This window comes from Schistocerca cancellata, chromosome 4 (genome assembly GCF_023864275.1).
Source record: "Schistocerca cancellata isolate TAMUIC-IGC-003103 chromosome 4, iqSchCanc2.1, whole genome shotgun sequence".
NCBI classification, from domain to species: domain Eukaryota; kingdom Metazoa; phylum Arthropoda; class Insecta; order Orthoptera; family Acrididae; genus Schistocerca; species Schistocerca cancellata.
In genome coordinates, this window is record NC_064629.1 from 281,212,394 (window position 1) to 281,226,498 (window position 14,105).

The 14,105-nt window shown below is 39.1% G+C and overlaps 1 protein-coding gene across 1 annotated transcript in view; it reads left to right on the top strand.

Moving 5' to 3' along the window:
• The window catches only part of LOC126184107 (uncharacterized), a 65,656-nt gene extending 53,982 nt beyond the window's left edge, over window positions 1-11,674 (top strand). The window contains exon 5 of the mRNA XM_049926470.1: window positions 11,495-11,674. Within this exon, the coding sequence (XP_049782427.1) occupies window positions 11,495-11,674 (180 nt within the window). The remainder of the gene's footprint in view (window positions 1-11,494) is intronic.
• Window positions 11,675-14,105: the final 2,431 nt, after the last annotated feature.

Sequence of the window (14,105 nt, forward strand, 5' to 3'; positions counted from 1 at the left end):
ACAAATTGTAAAAAAAAGTGTTTAAAAACAAAGAACACTGAGGGACTTGATGGTATATTCACTAAACTAATGCTGTTTATAATGGGTAGTAAAACCATTAGCCTGTCTGATACACTTACCTATAGAAAAAGGAATATTTTCAATGTGCCTGAAAGAGTAAAGTAATCTCTAAACATAAAGGAGGCTGCAAAAGACCCAGGAAACTACAGCCCTATAACTATATTTATACTCCCTAAAAACAATAGAAACCATAATAAAAGAATATTGAATTTTATACAAACATGCAATATTCCAAATGATGAACATGGATTCAGAAAGGGCAAATCTACCAGAATAACAATAGCTGAATTTGTAACACTGGTAACTAAAGCACTTCATGAATAGAGCAAAGTATGTGTTATGGTCCTGGACCTATCTAAACCATTTGATTGGGTGTGTCATGACATCCTATTAGAAAAGCTTCATCTTTATAAGGGGGAAAGCAGTAGACATCATTAAATCATTTTTGGAAAATAAAAAGCAGTGTGTAGAAATAAAGCAAAAAGTGAAATATTAAGTGTCTTTTCAAATTATGAGATTGTTAAATATGGAGTTCCCCAAGGATCCATCCTTGGTACACTGCTTCTTCTATGTCAATGATATGACCAAATCAGTATCAGATAGTGTAGTCATGTATGCAGATTACATTTCATTTGTTACCAGTTCTACAACAGATGACCTGCAAGAGAAGGCTTCACTAAATATGAAAAGTGGAGACAACTATATCAGGGAAAACAATCTCTTCATAAACGCAACCAAAACAACATGTATACAGATATGTATGCGCATGTGCAATGTATAGAGAGGATAGAAGGTATGTCTCTTTCTAAAAGAAAATTAAGACATCTGATCAATATTTGACCTTAGTGTTAAAGAATATCTTGAAATAAAAAATTAGTATGTATACATTTTTATAAAGTACTTTGACATTTTCTGACTACCTTTTGCAACTAGCTATATGCAAGATTTATGTAAAAACAAGTGTCAAATATCATTGTAAGAAATGATCTACAGACAAAGAATAGTGTTAGTTGAAACTCACTTAATCCAAATAAATATCTTTTGTGAGCATAACTACATGGGTTTTCAGTCTCTAACATAAAAACATTTAAAAAATGCTTGAGCATTTCTTTTAGACACTAGGTCTTTCATCCTGAGAGTTACCTTCGCAGTTATCATAGAAGCATCTGCTGAGAAACTAAACACAAATGTTCAATAGTAACTTTAGTTGATGTAAGTGTACTATAAAAGACTGACCAGGTTAGGTATTAGCCATGCCATGCTAATATCTAATGCAGGCACAGCTTGTGGTTTCCATATTGGGGAAAGCTGCTAAATTTATTGATCAGAACTAACCTTCACCTTGGGCTATGCTACAGAACAGGCTGCCAATATTACAGGGGGAGGGGGAGGGAGGCGGTGGTAATTGCACTCTAGCCAAACCTTTACATACTGTATCTTATTTCAGTTTCATAATGAACTAAATAACACCAAAAGCTAACTCAAAGATAAAATCTGTAGGTGGCTTATTTATCTTCAGTCACATTTCCAAACAGTTTCCAACAACAAATCATAGTAAAAGATATGTTTTGAGAGATACATTTAATGTGCTGTATTCGGGAGGATGACGGTTCAATCTCGTGTCTGGCCATCCTGATTTAGGTTTTCTGTGATTTCCCTAAATCACTCCAGGCAAATGCCGGGATGGTTCCTCTGAAAGGGCATGGCAGACTTCCTTCCCCATCCTTCCCTAATCCGATGAGGCCGATGACCTCGCTGTCTGGTCTCCTTCCCCAAAAACAACAACTTAATGTGCTGTATAACCTTCGTTGCATGCTTAACGTACTTGGTATTTTCATTTCTAAACTTAAGACATTGAATCTTCAGTGCACTCAAACTGCAGCCTGTGTTCACTTGAGGTTCATTTGAGCAGTTGCTAGAGAGCACCAGACAACAGGCCACACTGTGCCTGCACAGCTACAGTGATGTAAGCAGCCCATGCTTGGTGTTTGATCTGCTCATACACTTTTCGTTGCATTTCTGTGTGGAATGTCGTGCATGGTGGGGCATCACATGACCATGTGCAGCCCTGCGGCATGTTCAGAGGAGCTAGGGATTTGTACATGGAGCAATTGTTTTATCGACCTACCCAGATAAGGAATGCAAATAAGGCAGCACTTCCTGGCACATTATTCATTTCAAAATTACTCTACAGCTCAAAGTACCATAACATTTTGCTATGTGGTGACATTGACATTTTTTAATTCGTACTCTGAAATATTGTTATGTAGCATTTCCAATCAGGTGTACATCTACGTAGCACTGCAAAAAGCCAGTAAGGAATACAAATTTATTGTGAAAGAAAGAAAAACTGTCTGTTGTGTAGTTTATATCAGAATAAGACAATGCATTTCAGGACAATTTTGAAAAAACCTGTAAAAAAAAAATTAACAAGGTTATCTGAGGCAAAATGGAAATGAACATACAGAATTGTGGGCTGCGAGTCCCCCATTCGGAGAGTTTGGCTGCTGAGGGCAAGAACTTATTGCATTTGATGCCACATTGGGCAACTTGCACATCAGAGATGAGGATGAAATGATAACAGAACACCCAGTCCCTGAGCAGAGCAAATCTCCTGTCCCAGCTGGGAATGGAACCAGGGCCCCTTGGAGTAGAATTTCGCCATGCTGACCACTTTTTTAAATCTCATTTTAATCTATTCATTGAATTTTTGGGACGGGTGTCCAATGACCCCATTTAAGTTCTCCGTTGATCTGTTCTGTTTTTTTGTTACAGAGGGTAGCTAACCCTCTGACCGAACACGCTGAGCTACCGTGCCAGTACCACTCGGCTAACGGGCGGACTGTGAGGCAAGTTTATATACTACTCCAGGAATAAATATAAAGCCATGTGGGGAGTTAAAACGATAAAACACGGTATGCTGCCAGTCCACAATTTAGCAAAGAATGGCATTCTATGAATTTAAGTTGTAAACACAAATTAAGAAATAACTTCAGGTCTACAGGAAGTACAAGACAAGTGTCTTGTGATCCAAAAACGCTTTCACAGAAGGCAAATCTGTAAACTTCTGCTACAGCTGTCAATATATTTTAAACAAAATATTTAGTTCAAAACTACTGATCAAATTTGCCTTCTTAGTTAGCTTTAAGTCAATGTTTACATATGTTCGTATATACCAGGTGATCAAAAAGTCAGTATAAATTTGAAAACTGAATAAATCATGGAATAATGTAGATAGAGGCACAAATTGACACACATGCTTGGAATGACATGGAATTTATTAGAGCCAAAAAATATAAAAGTTCAAAAAATGTCCGACAGATGGTGCTTCATCTGATCAGAATAGCAATAATTAGCATAACAAAGTAAGACAAAGCAAAGATGATGATCTTTACAGGAAATGCTCAATATGTCCACCATCATTCCTCAACAATAGCTGTAGTTGAGCAATGATGTTGTGAACAGCACTGTAAAGCATGTCCGGAGTTATGGTGAGGCATTGGTGTCGGATGTTGTCTTTCAGCATACCAAGAGATGTCGGTCGATCACGATACACTTGCGACTTCAGGTAATCCCAAAGCCAATAATCGCATGGACTGAGGTCTGGTCCTGGGAGGCCAAGCAAGACGAAAGTGGTGGCTGAGCCCACGATCACCACCAAACAATGTGCGCAAGAGATCTTTCACGTGTCTAGCAATATGGGGTGGTTTTTTATTGTTCTAATAAAACCCCATGTCAATTTTTACTCCTCAGTCTACATTATTCCGTGGGTCATTAAGTTTTCAAATTTATACTGACTTTTTGATCACCCAGTATACAGCATTAAGAGATATTACACTGTTGGAAAAGTCACAGGAAATCAGACTACTCGAGCAGCATCAGAATTTCATAAGCTATTCTAAAATGCTTCATTCCGCTCCAGTTGCACATATCTACGTCCAGATGCACTCTGAAGTACCTGATATTGAACTTTTCTATGTGGTTTTCAGGATACCAATTTTCTTGGAGGTCCAGTACTGTATTCTCATGTTTGGTTCTTTATTATGGTATGTCATTCATGTCAGACAATGAAAATTTGCACTTGCATTGAATGAAGTTGAAAGTAGCCAGTAGTGTGGAATGAAACACTTTGTTTCAAATAAACCAACTGCCTCAGCGGAAAAATATTAATAGAAGCAAATTGCTCACAAAACTGACAGAAATAGCTTCACTAAGACATTAATGGTTGATTGCTAATAACATGGAAATAATTTAAAATAAGAAAATTGAAACTACTAATTTATTTTAGTCTTTCATGATTTATGAGAATATATATTAATTCACTCGATGGCTTCTGGCCACAGAAATCTGTTTTTCCATTTGAAGTGAGAGTTTAAACGAAAAGAGACAAGCAATATCACGAATCAAGAAACACGTACATGGATCATGTGGAGGATGACCCCCCACTGTAACTCAACTTACCCTTCCCATGCCCGAATCTTGCAGCTTGGACACGCCAGAAAAATTTTTCCAGGTAGTCTCTCTCTACTTGCTGCTACTGCTCAGATGGCAAACAGCCACAGTGAAAGTAGCCAGAAGCATTAGAAGGCACTACTCGTACATGAATTCAGCTCCACACATTCGCAAGAGCCCACTGGAAACTGCTCAAATGAACCTATGATGAAACAGCGATGTTGCCATGACGTCATGGATCTTGTGCTGTGATTGGCTAACCTGCTCAACCACTATGGTAGTTAACGCATTTGTTGTATGTATACCTGTGTATTACAAAAATATGCATTTTGTGTGATACGGCACACACCACCACTCAGCTACATTGTGTACATTGCTCAGTTAAAATTGTGTGTATAGCCTTGCCAGTTATTGTTCTTGATTCATATTTACATTGGGTCTCAGCGCATCAACTTACTTCACTTTCATCCTAACAGCATATTACAAAATTTTACCTGATAAATTGCTCACTGAATTCATACTGTGATGTTTTCGACCTCGTGGTATGCTGATCTTATTTACAGAAGAAAGCAAAACTCTAAACACGTGCACAATACACCCAGAAAAAGAAACTTGCTAATAATGCACATTACCCACAGTCAGCCAGCCAGCCAGCAAGCAGGCAAGCAACCTAAAGTAATGGGATATATTTCATGGGCTTTTCCTCAAATCATTCATGAAATTCTCACAAAGCTGCAAAACTTAATGTTGCCTCTTAATGTTACTGCACACTAGTGCATTCAGGAGGGACATTTGGAAACGTATTCCAGCGGTAGAGAGAATAGCAAATGGCAGAAAAAGAAAAAAAAAAAACTGTCTTAAACACTATCAAAACAATTGCACAACACTGACACACCAAAGCATAAGATATATACAGATAGGGATTAGATAGTTAAGTTTGACCAACTCTGTTCATTCTCTTTTGATGCAAGCAGTGGAATTTGAAAATTGTATGCAAGGTGCTAAGACACCAATAGGATGAAACACCAGAGCCTTCGGGATGCCCACAAGAGCTGTAGTCCAAAGAAGCCATGCCCCCAAACCACAGCTACATAGAGCTAAGTGCCCTTTCAAGGTGCAGCCTTAAGACTAGGTACTACCTGTTTGAAAAACATCACTTGGTATTACATACCAAGAATTCCAAAAACATTAACCTGTGTTTAAACCTGTGTCGGAAATATGCTAAATGCCTTTAGGTAGTTTAAATTCTGTAATACATTATTGAGAAATTTATTTTAATGTATATCTCGGGGTGGCATCACCTTGGAGCATTTAATTATGGACTGCACCATATCTAGGGCTAGTCAGTGCTTTCACCAGTGTAATAAATGTCGGTTCCACTTCAGAAGAAAACAACATTCCTTCCCCAAATATAGCTAATCTGACAGAGGAGTAATTTCAGATGCAAGTAGCTGCAAAAGTGGTTTAGTTCATAGTCCACATTTCAAACACGCCGCTGATATTGGTTATTACTGCTGGCAGTCCTCCACTGTCTGATACTAAATGGCTATATTTTCCCTTCTACCTTCTCATGATTAATTTACCACTTCAATTTGCTGTTTCATACAGTGTCACAGTTTTGAGTGTTGAAGCAGGTGGCACATTTGTGCTGTGAATTTTTTGTAACTTAACAGTGCCTTTCAATTTATACAATGTTTCTAATCAGCTGACAAAATCTCCAGAACATGTAAGATAACATTTTTCACATGCAAAGAGGGGTGACGGCGGTGGTGCTACTGAAGTAGTCGACAATTTGGCCATCGTTTACTGCCTTTCTGTCACTGTGAGAAGTGTGTTCATTCACAAAGACACGTGCTTCCCTCCTATGGCTGTCCAAAGTGTGGTGCCTACTTAAGTACAGATGCCAGTATATTACATTAAAGTTTTGTTAGATGTGAGAGGCGAGACTGCATGCATAATCACAAGACCTAGGCCTACGTAGTATTTCAACAGACTGAAATAAACGTGGTAAGACTTTAAAGGCTTTATTAAGTCTCTGATTTGCACCCTAAATGCTTAAAGAATGGGTTTTAATGTTGCCACGGTGGTTGGCTCATTGATGTATTTTGATCAGCCAGCCATAGTTTATAGCTCTTTTTATAGCCTTCTATTAGAGTGAGCATCTGTTTTGTCACAATTTTCAGTACTGCAAAAAATATTTTACAAAAAGGCTTGAAGTGTCAAACAGAAGTATTTCACATTAGATTTGAAAGGAGGTCCTATATGACACATCTTGGATGCTAAGCTCTATAGTCCCTGCCCACTTATCAGTCATGATAATTTGGAAATCTGGGTTTGAGTCCTGGTAGGGACATTTTGTGAGTGCAGCTTGAATATGGGTTACAGTTTCCTGGATCAGAAAAGCCTTCTTCCCTCAAAATGCTGGATGCAGTTCACTAAAAGTATTCAAAGTATTAGGCACTCAGCAGGGGTGTACCAAATGAATCCAGGTAGAAGCAGTGTGTAAAGGCTGGAGAGCTTCTGCTGTACGTTAGATTTCATCTCCATGTAAGCAAAGTGCACAAGGCTTTCTGTCCCTAAATTGCTAGTGTCTATCTCAGTTGCCCAGCCACCACTGTAACAAGGGTACAGTCACAGTCTAGAGCCAATGAAGCCACCTGGGACCTGAGTGCATTTAGGGGCAGTACATTGCAATAATGTTAGTTTATGTAGTTCACAATTTCAGTGCTTTGTTAGACACCTGATCATTTACATAGCTCATGTGACACTGGTCTGTTGGTCCAGGCAGCATTTGTCCTGCATTGTTTCCATAAACACTTCCTGTATCTTCAAAGTGTAGACTAGCTCTTAGATTTGTAAACAAGGAACTTCCATTGATTTTAACAGGATTTTCCTTTTCATAGGTAATTGTTTCCTTAGTTAAATATGTAACTATGGCACATAATGTATCTTTGAGGTTTTTTTTGTGAAAACAGTTGCACGTAAAGTATTGTGAAAGGGTGCAGAAAGGCTTCTCCCATGTTTGTTCATACACTAATGGCCATTAAAATTGATACATTAAGAAGAAATGCAGATAAGCGGGTATTCATTGGACAAATATATTATACTAGAACTGACATGTGATTACATTTTCACGAAATTTGGGTGCATAGATCCTGAGAAATCAGTACCCAGAACAACCACCTACGGCCGTAATAACGGCCTTGGTATGCCTGGGTATTGAGTCAAACAGAGCTTGGATGGCATGTACCAGTACAGCTGCCCATGCAGCTTCAACACAATACCACAGTCCATCAAGAGTAGTGACTGGCATATTGTGGCGAGCCAGTTGCTCGGCCACCACTGACCAGACGTTTACAATTGGTGAGAGATCTGGAGAATGTGCTGGCCAGGGCAGCACTCGAACATTTTCTCTATCCAGAAAGGCCCATACAGGATCTGCAACATGCGGTCGTGCATTATCCTGCTGAAATGTAGGGTTTTCGCAGGGATCAAATGAAGTGTAGAGCCATGGGTCGTACACATCTGAAATGTAACGTCCACTGTTTTCAAAGTGCCGTCAATGCAAATAAGAGGTGAAAGAGATGTGTAACCAATGCCACCCCATACCATCACGCCGGGTTATACGCCAGTATGGCGATGACGAATACACACTTCCCATGTGCATTCACTGTGATGTCGCCAAACACGGATGCGACCATCACGATGCTGTAAACAGAACCTGGATTCATCTGAAAAAATGACTTTTTGCCATTTGTGCACCCAGGTTTGTCATTGAGTACACCATTGCAGGCTCTCCTGTGTCTGATACAGCATCAAGGGTAACCGCAGCCATGGTCTCTGAGCTGATAGTCCATGCTGCTGCAAACATCGTCGAACTGTTCGTGCAGATGGTAGTTGTCTTGCAAACGTCCCCATCTGTTGACTCATGGATCGAGACGTGGCTGCACGATCTGTTACAGCCATACAGATAAGATGCTTGTCATCTTGACTGCTAGTGATACAAGGCCGTTGGGATCCAGCATGGCATTCTGTATTACCCTCCTGAACCCACTGATTCCATATTCTGCTAACAGTCATTGGATCTTGACCAATGCGAGCAGCAATGTCATGATATGATAAACCACAATTGTGATAGGCTACAATCTGACCTTTATCAAAGTCGGAAACATGATGGTATGCATTTCTCCTCCTTACACAAGGCATCACAATGACGTTTCATCAGGCAACCCCGGTCAACTGCTGTTTGTGTATGAGAAATCGGTTGGAAACTTTCCTCATGTCAGCACGTTGTAGGTGTCGCCACCAGTGCCAACCTTGTGTGAATGCCCTGAAAAGCTAATGATTTGCATATCACAGCATCTTCTTTCTGTCAGTTAAATTTCTCATCTGTAGCACATCATCTTCGTGGTGCAGCAATTTTAATGGCCAGTAGTGTATAAATAAGAAATTTTGTAATTCCAGATGGAATAATATTTTTGTTTTAGCCTTTGAGAGTTCCGATGCATTTAGTATCATCTTCACTGCTACACTGATTGAATCCACTGTTGTGAACTAACTCTTTAGCATTGGTGTGGAAACAAAACCTTCAGCTGCTCTGTTTGTTTTTTAACCTGGTACACAGCACTCATTGTCACTAAAGATTGTTCTCAAGAGTTAGATGATATTTACAGACTTTCTTTTTTTTTTTTTTTTTTTTTTTTTTTTTTTTTTTTTTTTTGTTTGTTTGCAGCTCCTGACATTTCTGATGGAATTCTTCTTTATATTTTGAATTTATTTACATCATGAACTGAAACATCTTTCCCTTGGATTTCTGTGTTACTTAATTTTCTGAAGTTGATCAGATATACTGATGGCATAACCCCTGATGTTCATCATTTAGGTACGTTTCCAGTATTATTTTCATTCTGCAGCACAGAAAACCCTGATTTTAAACTTTGTGGAAGATTGAAACTGATGTGCACAGGGTCTCGAATCTGTGACCTTTGCCTTCTGTGGGCAAGTGATCTACCAACTGAGCAACCAAACACAATTCAGGACCTGTCTCCTCTGCCTGACTTCTGGCAGCACCTCATCTCTCACCTTCCAAACTTCACAGAAGTTTTTGTGCATTGCGATACCAGCAGTCTTGAAAGAAAGGATGCTGCATAGATAGGTTTCTGCTTCAGGCAAGTTTTCACACTTGCATTGATGCCAACGGTTATTGTTAATGTATGCTTTGCCACTCATTACCTTCAACTTTTTTTTACAGACAACTATCACATCTTAATGAAGCTTGTGTGCCGTCATGTGACTACCATATGAAAGTCCAGCTGTAAGGCAGCTCCATTCTTCATAAAACCGAGTTTGAATTTCATAAGTGGAGAAATACTGCAGAAGCTCTGCAAGAAATAGATAAATATTAACTGCTGCAGAAAAAGAAGAATGTCACTGTGACGTGACATAGTTTAGTGCATTCCTGTTCATATTTAACAGGGGAAGCTGTTCTGTATGATTAACTGCATACATCAACACACCATTTCCAGTATTTGTAGAGGCATGCCAGCCTGATCAAACCCTTCAGGCAGATTAACCCAGTGGGCCAGCCAGGCAGGATATGGTTTTTAGGCAGTTTTTCACATCTCAGTAGGTGACTACAACTCTGGTACCCTCATCTCATCTATTAAACAATTTTCAAGTGTTTCAAAAATGTTCACACTCTTTCAGATGATTAACACTAGATACAAACAGATGGGGTACACAAATTTCCTCTTGGAGGTGGGGGGTGGGAGAGGAGTGGAGGATGCTGCCAGGAAGGGCATCTGGCCACCCTCTACCACTAACATTACCTAATGTAAAATATGACAATAGCACTACCTTTCATACATGAGATCATGTAACTTCAAAGTGGTACACTGCAAATGAACATGTAATTAACATAAAACTGCATGTTATAAGTGTCTTGGGTTATAACAACAAAATTAACAAAATTTGAGGTATCCACATTGACTCCAGACTCCAGTGTCCTGGAAAAGGTGTCACAGATCTTAATTTATATGGGACTAAGAAAAATGGTGGGCAGTGATTATTTTTGGGTGATGTGCACTAGGGTGACGTGTCATAGTGCTGGATATCCTTTTGCTTGGTGTAGTGCAGCAGCTTGACATGGCAAGGACTCAACATGCCATATTCGAAGCCCACTGCAGAAATATTGAACCATATTGCCTGTATGGCCATCCATACGTGTGAAGTTGTTGGTGGTGCAGGATTGTGTATGTGAACTGATCTCTTATGTCCTATAAATGTTTGATGGGTGGCCAAATCATTTATCTGAATTGTCCAGACTCTATTTCAAACCAATTGTGAACAATTGTGACCCGGTGACATATCATCTTTTGTTTGGGAGCATGAAGCCCGTGAGTGGCAAATGGTGGCCTCAAAGTAGCTCAACATAACATACAATTGGCTGTAAATGGGTCAGATGGACCAGAGCACACAGCCCATTCCATGTAAATACAGTTCACACTATTACAGAGCCACCACCAGCTTGCATAGTGCCTTGTTGACAATTTGTGTCCATGGCTTTGTGGAGTCTGCACCACACTCAAGCCCTTCCATTAGCTCTTACCAATTGAAATTGGTACTCTTCTGATGAGACCACTGTTTTCCCGTCATCTAGGGTCCAACCAATATGGTCAGTAACCATTTAATTATTTTAGTATCCTAGCTCAAAATAGTCAGCTTTTATTGTCAGTGTTTAAGGAAGACATATCTCTCTTCACTCCAGTATTCATCTGCATGTAAATAGTACATGGCAATCTTTGTTGTATATAATCTCCTACTAAAAGATATAATGAAAACACACAAATCTATTCAACAGTTTCATTTTACTATGAGATGTCACTCTCAACTGAGCCTTACAAAATCATAACCAGCACTGACTCTGAGAAAATCTTTAGCAAAATTGATTGACCTGCAACTGTTGGTGCTGATGTTTATATAGATTCTAACAACTGAAATACATGATATGAGGCGGCAGCAAGCTCCTTGGAGGATGGTCATCATAGCATGCAGCTCCAACAGCAGCCGGATGCCACAGGAAGCACACCTCACAGGTGCATACTGGGTTCAGAAGGCAAGGAGAATGGCTCAGCCACAAAAACCTCGCCGCAGTCGCAGATAGCATAAGGAACTTCAACAGAGCCATGATAGTGCAAGGATCATGGCTAATGGGCGCATACCTAATACAGAACATCTTGGGATGTTGGCTACTTCATAAGAGAGCTGCAATGGGCGAGGACCGAAGATGGAGTGCCTAGAGACTGATTCCACTGCCAGAAATGGCCATAGTGGGCATGGACAGCATAGGGAGCACCACACACCGCCCAGGCATAAATATGGGACAAGGTCAGCTTGTCAACCAGTCTCAAGGAATGCCTGATGAAGATGCTGAGTTATGAGATCGAAATATCATGTTGGGAAGACACAGACCACCGGCAATACACCCGATTCTACAAGATGACTACAAATCGCCGGGAAAGTCTTAGAAATTAAACTGAAATACAGTTGCTAACATCATTTAATATAATTGTAATTTCAGTTAAGTTCTACAGTTTTTGAGGATAGACAGAATGTAGATTTTTATTGTTGCTAACATTCCAAAATCATAAAAAATTAAAAGAATTTTGTTTACATAGCCTACTACATTTTCTATATTTGGAAATTACAATAATGCATAATTTAAAAAAAAACTAAATAACTCTTCAGTTACAGACTGGATTTTGTTGACATGATTCCTTGGTCCTTTTCATTAAACTGAACAGTATTAATGAACAGGTTTTGGTGGAGGAGTTTTATAAAAAATGTTTCAATATTTGTTGGCTGACTGTACATCTGTATAAAAACTATATTTCATGACATTTCAGTTACAAAACATCATAACTACATTCAAAATATGCAAACAAACTTGAAATGACCTCACAGCAATGTTTTGTGCTCATTGCATCCGAAGACTTACCACATAGATCAAGCATTAGTATCGGTTACATAGGATCACATGGGTATTGCAGATTTTGTTCAGAGGTGACTTGTACTGTTAAATTACAAAGCTCATTTAGTAAATTCATACAACTGTTCCATTGAATTATGAACAATATTTCTTACATTGTCATCGTGATTGAAGGTCACTGACGCATTTTATGAATTAAGGCTAATTTTTATAACCAAATGTACAACTTATCAAGAACAAAAAATCCTCAATCTCATCGCATTCAGAATTGTCAGTAAATTACTACCCTTTCGTTTTTGTCACTGCAAATTTTATCTTAAAGATTATATTGTTGGATATCAAGAAACTCATTATGGTATGCAACATTAAATGTTTGCCTGCATGATGAAATTATGCTTCCCAAAAGATTTTGTAATCTGTTGCATGTACTACCTACTGAATCTTTTTAGTACAAATAATGCTATTTTATTTCTGAATGGTTACTAGCATAATAAATCTATGCTGCAGCAACAGCAGCTGCTATTACCATACTTCCCTTGATAATATTATTAAATTGTGGAATGTATTCACAAATTGTGAATATGGTATTACTTGTACATTTGCTGTGTGGTTTACTGTAGATGCATGAAAACTGGTGCTGGACCATGACTCAAACCCATATTTCCTGCTTATTGCAAGTTGTCACCTTAACCACTTCAGCTATTGGTGCATGCTTTGAGGACCAGTCCACTCTTCCATATGTCAGTGTCTACACTGCATAGTGCTTGAACACAGTTAACACGAGTCTTGCACAGGGGGAGACAGTTTCCTTTGTCAGTTTGCCTTCCTTTGGCATGAAATATTATTTGTGCAGTGTCTGTATAAGTTGATTCCAGTGTCCTTCATACATGTATGAAGGAACACACACTGTGGACAACAGACAGCTGCATTAAATTATGTGACTTGCCCTATTAGCACCTCAACCTGGCACTGACACATTTAAAGAGGCTTATCACCGTGAGACATCTGTTTCTTCTTTAAAAGTGTGGCAGCCATGTTAGCCTCATGAAAGGTGAGACGTTGATACTTCAGCTTTTCTTAAAAGTGAGTATGGTACCCCCTAGTTTGAAAACAGGTAAATAAGAGTGGGAGCAATTAAAACTGACCATTTTTTTAAGATTGAAAATATGGGGAGTTAGACCATGCCTCCAGCTGCCTGATTGTCAAATGCAATTGTTGAGCAGTTGTTGAAAGGCTAAAGAACACACAGTACTATGCGAGAGCTATAACTTGGCATGTGGACTCCCTAGTTGTGATTGGTACCAGTTGGCAGCAGTTGAAACTTTGTGCCCTAGTGTTGGGCAGATGTATTTGCCAAATGTGTATCATACCACTAGTTGTTGGCTGCACTGCCCCCTCTGTTGCTGAGCTGTGTTGTTACTATCTGCATTTGTTGCATTATTTTCAGTGTCACTATTTTGAAAATGATTGATGTGGTTGCTGGTCCATTGCAGGAGTTATCTTTTACTCTAGTTTGGAGAAGGAAGCAAGTTATCAAGAGCTCCTGGAAAGTAAAAACACAGGTTCATGTTGCCTACAGTGTGTAGTTACAGTATACATCCCACCT